The sequence below is a fragment of the Rhinoderma darwinii genome, chromosome 10, assembly GCF_050947455.1.
Source record: "Rhinoderma darwinii isolate aRhiDar2 chromosome 10, aRhiDar2.hap1, whole genome shotgun sequence".
Taxonomy (NCBI): Eukaryota; Metazoa; Chordata; class Amphibia; order Anura; family Rhinodermatidae; genus Rhinoderma; species Rhinoderma darwinii.
The window spans coordinates 81,734,086-81,741,130 of NC_134696.1; the positions used below are offsets into that span (position 1 = coordinate 81,734,086).

The 7,045-nt window shown below is 40.1% G+C and overlaps 1 protein-coding gene across 1 annotated transcript in view; it reads left to right on the forward strand.

Annotated features, from left to right (window-relative positions):
* Nucleotides 1–6,796, forward strand: part of GRIK4 (glutamate ionotropic receptor kainate type subunit 4) — a 289,366-nt gene extending 282,570 nt beyond the window's left edge. Inside the window, exons 18-20 of the mRNA XM_075840105.1 lie at nt 343–471; nt 5,301–5,419; nt 5,520–6,796. Coding sequence (XP_075696220.1) covers nt 343–471; nt 5,301–5,419; nt 5,520–5,882 — 611 coding nt within the window. The 3' untranslated portion in view covers nt 5,883–6,796. The remainder of the gene's footprint in view (nt 1–342; nt 472–5,300; nt 5,420–5,519) is intronic.
* Nucleotides 6,797–7,045: the final 249 nt, after the last annotated feature.

A 7,045-nucleotide genomic window follows, 5' to 3' on the forward strand; every position in this document is an offset into this window, starting at 1 on the left:
CACAGCACACGGACGAGTTTTACGCTCGTCTAAATGAGCCCTTAGAGAGAAAAGGCACAGATCTCCCTAACTAAGTAACTTACGTAGCTGCTTTATACTGACTAGTATTTGTTATTACAAGTACGTGCCCGGAGCTACTCTAGAAGAACATTTTTTTCATTGTCAGTTGCATTAAATGCATATTAATAAAGAATATGATGTAGGATGTTATTTCTACTGCCCTAGGGATAGCTCATTTTGAATACATGGTACTAAAATGAAATTTTGTAAATGAATAAGTAAATAACTTTAGGAACATTTGTAGACAGAATGTAAATTAATTAATATTTCTTTGCCCTGAAGGCTCAGTTTTCCGAGATGAATTTGATTTGGCAATCTTACAGCTGCAAGAAAACAACTGTCTAGAGGATCTGAAACGAAAGTGGTGGGATGGCGGTAAATGTCCAAAAGAAGAAGACCACAGGGCAAAAGGTAACCATGCTCTTCTGAAAAAATGTCTACGAATATAAGTTTTTGCATTATTATCCGTGTCGTGTGGTTAGAAGTGGCAGTGGCTATGAACATTAAAGGGGTTATGCGGGGACCAAAAAGTATTGGCAGTGTACTCACTGCAGTATGTGAGTACATGCGCTAATATACTTTACAGTCCCCCGTCGCGCTAATTGAGATTTTCATAGATTTTTATAACGCTGCCAGGGGACCAGAAGTCTAGTTGCACAGCCTTCTTTGATAACGATATGACTCTTTGTCATGTGACCGACCCCGCTGTACTCCATGTACAAGCCGGAGCAGTAGTACATCGATTACATGGAGTACAGCGGGGTCGGTCACGTGACGAAGAGTCGTATTAAAGAAGGCTGTGCAACTAGACTTCCGGTCCCCCGCAGTGCTATAAAAATCAAAGAAAATCTCAGAATCAGCACGACGGACGACCGGAATTAGGGCGAGTCAAAAACTATCCGCACTCTGGCTGTAGATTTTATTTTAATCAACTTTCAGTAAAGACAAATACATAATTTTTCGACATAATCTCTCTGCTTTTCAATACACTTTTTCCATCTGTCTACAAGCTTTCGTATTCTTACATTAACCCCTTAATGACCGGGCCATTTTGCACGTTAATGACCAAGGATTATTTTTTGTTTTTTCACGGTTGCATTCCAAGAGTCGTAACTTTTTTTTTATTCCGTCGACATAGCGGTATAAGGGCTTGTTTTTTGCGGGACGAGTTGTATTTTGTAATTGCGACATTTTTAGATGCGTATAACATATTGATTAACTTTTATTAACTTTATTTTAGGAGAGAATTGAAAATAAGCAGCTATTCCAGCATTAATTTCCACGTTATAAATTTACGCCGTTTACTATGCAGCGTAAATAACATGTTACCTTTATTCTATGGGTCAGCACGATTACGGGGATACCAAATATGTATAGGTTTTATATGTTTTTCCTACGTTTGCACAATAAAAACCCTTTTAGAAAAAAATTACTTGTTTTTGCATCGCCGCATTCCAAGAGCCGTAATTTTTTTATTTTTCCGTCGATGTGGCCGTATGTGGGCTTGATTTTTGCGGGCCAATGTGTAGTTTTCATTAGTACTATTTTGGAGTACATAGGACTTATAGATTAACTTTTATTTTATTTTTTATGGGGGGAATGGGAGAAAAGAGAGAATTTTGCCGTTGTTTTTTGCGGTTTTTTTGGACACCGTTCATCCGGCGGTTTAATTAATGTGTTCATTTTATTGGTCAAGTTGTTACGATCGCGGGGATACCATATATGTGTATGTGTGATTTGTTTTGACACTTTTACAGAATAAAACCACTTTTTGGGCAAAAAAAGTAGTTTTATTTGATTTTTACTGTAATTATTTTTTTTTTTTTCTACAAACTTTATTTAACTGATTGACAGTTTTTTTTTTTAAGTCCCATCAGGGGACTTCACTATGCGATGTGCCGATCGCATATATAATGCTTTGGTATACTTAGTATACCAAAGCATTATTGCCTGTCAGTGTAAAACTGACAGGCAACCTGTTAGGTCATGCCTCCGGCATCGCCTAACAGGCAGATGCTGAAGGCAGACCTGGGGGTCTTTGTTAGACCCCCGGCTGTCATGGAAACCCGACGGCGACCCGCGATTTGTTTGCGGGGGCGCCGATCGGGTGACCGAGGGAGCTCCCTCCCTCTGTCAAACACATTAGATGCCGCTGTCACTATTGACAGCGGCATTTAATGGGTTAAACTGCCGGAATCGAAGCGCGCTTCGATTCCGGCAGTTGCAGCAGGAGCCAGGCTGTGTATAACAGCCGTGCTCCTGCCGCTGATCGCGTGGGTACAGTGACAGTACCCGCGCCATCACAGGACGGATATATCCGTCCTCCTGCGCGAACTAGCAGCTGCTGAGAACGGATATATCCGTCCTTCGGCGTTAAGGAGTTAAAAAATGTTTTAGGCTGAGCTACGAGCAGCGAATGCACCGTTGTCTTCACCTCTTCATCAGACATGAAACGTCTTCCTCGTAGGGCTTCTTTCAGGGGACTAAACAAGTTATAGTCTATCCAATAGAATCAGTTCACGTGCACGCTCAATGTTGTCATCAATCGTGGACGTAGACGGTCGTCCGGCGCCTTCTTCATAGCTGATACTTGTGCAACGTTTCTTCACAAAGTCTTCGATAAATATCGACACCAGACACACCCTCAGACCACAAAAAACAAATCACTGTATGCTGCTCTTGTAATTCACAAGTGGGGCAGCCATCGTTTCTCGCATCGCAGTCACAAATAAACAGATGTAACACGTTCAAACCTGCACAGCAGTGACTGGGGAGACAGTTTCCTGGTACGGTAAGCGATGATAAGACTGTGCGGCCAACAGAAGTTTTAATATAACCGGAGTGCGGATAATTTTTTACTTACCCACGTATATTAGCGAGTGTAGTCATGTGAAGTTTTAGATCCTCGTTCCCAGTTAGTCAGCCTGGTTTTCACCGAGTAGCGCGGGAAGAATTACACCAGAAGCAGAGCTCAGGTAGAATATCCTCTCTCGATGAGATAGGAGCACAACAACTTTATTTAAAACAATGCAAAAATTATATAGCAAAAATGGCGTCAATTATCAGTATATGATCTTGTGACACCTCCAAGGTGCTAATTGGTTCTTGTTCAAACATGTCCTTTTCTTATTTGTTCAGTAAGTTTGTGGGTTAATACTTCATGTTGCTTTTTTCACATTCCAGGGCGTTGTCTCATGCTCCGGCGCCATCTTATCATACTACGTAGCATTATAGCAGAATATGATATACTGAGAAGCTTTATGTAAGAATAATAATGATTTTTGCAAACACACACAAATATACATAGTGGTGATCCTTCACAGTCACTTACTGCAGTGAGTACACTACTAATAAATTTTGGTCGCCGCATAACCCCATGGCGCATAAACATGTACATGCACAGCAAAGAAAGTCAGCCATTTGCGCATTCCACCGTGCATGTACTTGATTTTGCGCAGATGCTGCGCCCGCGCGTAAATGATAGCCAGGCTCTCGCTGCAATGGCTCCAAAATCTCCAATCTCTGATGTTTAACCCCTTAAATACAGAGGTCAATAGCGACTGCGACATATAAGTGGTTTGACAGTGGGAGGGAGCTACCTCTGTCACCGATCTGCAGCCAACAAATGCGACCGCCAATGGGTTGCCATGGCAGCCAGGGTCCTAACAAAGGACCCCAAGGCCTGCTCTGGCTATATGCCTATTAGGCCGTGCTAGAGGCATGGCTTAATAGATTGCTTGTCAGTTTTACACGGAGTATACCGAAGCATTATATCTGTTATCAGAAGATCCCAAAGTAAAGTCCACTAGTGGGACTAAAAAAAAGTTAAAACCGTTAAATAAAGTTTATAAAAAAAAAAAAAGAAGATTATAGTAAAAAGTGGTTTTATTTACTAGAAGTGTAAAAAAAAAACACAAAGCTAATCACATACATGGTATCGCCGCAATCATAATGACCTGAATAATAAAGTTAACATTAATTAAACACCTGGGTGACTGTCGTAAAGAAAAATACAACAAAAACAACGGTGAAAATGCTTATTTTCCATTTCCCCCACCAAAAAATAAATTACATTTACGGAAACAGGGTAGCTCAGTGAGTTATGCTGTTTCTGTAACTCCCAACCATGTAATCAGGAAGTGGCCGGGAGGCAGCGTGAGCACAAAAAGCTATAACAGGATTTTGGGGGCCCCGTTCTAGAGAAAAGGACCCGCATCTATCTGACATTTATGACATATCCTGTGCATATGTCATAAATGTCCAACATGGGAAAACCCCTTTAAGGGGTTAAATACCTACAGTATTTGCTGACCATTTTTCATTATCTTAATTTTTTTGCCAACCCAATTTAACCTGTGATATGCTGCATTTGACAGTACAAGCACAATGGCTTTTCAATTAAGCAGTCTTTTGAACTGACCGCACAGTGGGGTGTAATTAAGTTTGTAATATATTTTAACTGGAGGGGGCCACAGATGGTGGTGTGTATTTGTCAGTATTTGCTTCAGTATTTGTTAGCAAAACCAGAAGTGGGTCCATAACACGGAAAATATACAAATGTTTCCATTATACTTCTTCTCTGTGTAGGTTCCTCATGGTTTTGGCTTCCAAATTCTAATGCAAAATACTGCTGTGTGAATGTGGCCTTCTACTAATTCTCCAGACAGGACCAATGCATGGCTCTATAGCGCGTCTAATAATGGTGAGCACACTACTTGGAAACCATAGATTGGCGCCACGTCCATCTCTATCCTCAGGCCTAGCTCCTTCATTTGTGTGACAGTGGCCTAAGAGTTAACAAAAAAAAAAGTGAAAAAAGGGGTTTAATGGCTGCAGCCTCGTCCTGGGCATAAATATAAGCGTAGCAGCTGCTATGAGGCCCAGAGGTTGAGGGGCCCAATCAGGTGAAAAAACATTGTTCCTTTTTGTGGGTTGGTGGCTTTCTGCTATCTAGCACTTCTATGTGGGTTCTTTGATACATGGCTATTACCCATGCCTTTAATTATTGGTACTTATGCTGCGGTTTAAGTTTCCTGTCATAAGGTAGCGAGGGCCCAAAGCAGGAGCTTGTACAGTCCTGATCTAGTCTATGTATTAAAGTGGATTCACACGTGGCAGATTTTGTTGCAGAAATTTCTGCGATGGAAAATCATTTCCATTCATCTGAATGGAGCATGCAGAAATACATGCACCTTCTAGAGAAACAACCCCACTCATGATTTGTGGTTTTATCTTCTCAGGTTTAGGAATGGAAAACATTGGTGGCATCTTTGTGGTGTTAATCTGTGGTCTAATAGTGGCTATATTCATGGCAGTGCTTGAGTTCCTGTGGACCTTACGCAATTCTGAAGAATCTGAGGTAAAATACGACTTCTTATTTAGCATTATGTCTAATACCCATGCTCTAAATAGCCCAGTTGTTTATTATATATTATCTAATATTTTTTATTTTTTTCTAGGTTTCTGTGTGCAAAGAAATGGCGACAGAGTTAAGCAACATAATTCTTTGTAAAGACAGTCTCCTACCACGTCGTAGGCGTGGGGGTATCATACGTTCTAGATCTACCATTCAGGATGATAGAAGAGGACGCAGTACTAGTATTCTCAGTAATGGTAAACTATGTGGTGGTAGTGGGCCTGACCCATTGGCACAGAGACTGGCACAAGAAGCAGCTCTAGTAGCCAGAGAATGTACACATATTAGAGTATGTCCAGAGTGCCGCCGATTTCAAGGACTCAGAGCACGTACCTCTGCGGGATCTCCAGCACAAAGTGAGGAGAGTTTATGGGAGAAAACTACAAACAGCAGTGAGCCGGAGTAGAAAGTCACAAGCGATAAAGCAGAAGCAAAACATCCAGTGCTGTTTTTTTTAGTCATCATATAAATGTACAATTAAACTTTTTACAGCTAGAGTAAAATCCTGTTAGTGGGTTATCCACGGTACAAAAACAAAATGATGGATTTCTGTGATCTGAGCTGCCGTTTTCCTTCCGGACATCAAAAAAAAATCATGGTTTCTCATACAAATTAGCAGAGGACTTAACCTAGTCTCATGTTACCATTATTTTTGTATCTTGAGGGCCATTGTCTTCCTTTACCCAAAGTCATAAGCACCTAGAAGCGTTTCTTATTTGGATACCCACAGTGTCTGTAGTATTAAGAAAAACATTTTGTCTGAAATGATAACTCTGGTGAGAAGAAGGTTGTTCTCTGTTTAGGATCAAGAAACAGTTTTGGTGTTTTCATCAGTTGAGAATGTTTTACCATGGCTTCATGTGTGTCTTTGAAGGTTGTGTTATGCCAGTATTCATGTTTTGTAGAGAAAGTCAAGCCCTATATGGAGTATACATCCCGGCCACAAGAAAAACTCCACAATATCCGTGTCACGGGGTATAACTACTCATGACTGTCATGTAAATATAGAGCTTTGTCATTGTGTAATGAGAATAAGAGTTCGATTTACTCAATGAGAATTCGTGAAAGTAACCTTTCAAAAATTTTCTTACCCATGGAAATATGTTGATAATATAGTAGTAAAATTTACAGGACACACAAGACATCACTATGGTTAAAACCATAGGACAATTGTTATGTATCACTTATCTACAAAAACATACAACTTTCAGAATGTGATATTTGGTAAATCTAGCCCTTATTGCAAAAAGAAAAAAAATCCACACCAGGAATCCATAAAAGCTGTGTATGAAAGAATTATAATGATATTTTTTGATGAAATCTACAATTCTATGCAATTTCTGTAAAATAAAGAGAACAATTCTTAGTATGTTTTTAAAGGTTTGGTACAAAAGAAGAGAGAAAGAAAACTACAACAAACCATAAACAGGTATCAGAACAATAACCAGTATGGAAAGACGGTGAGGATGATAAAACGTGATGTATTCGAGAAGTATGATTCAATAGCAAAGAGACAAACACCTCTGATCGGCCAAACCAGGGTGGAGCAGAAAAGTCAAGTAAATGTGC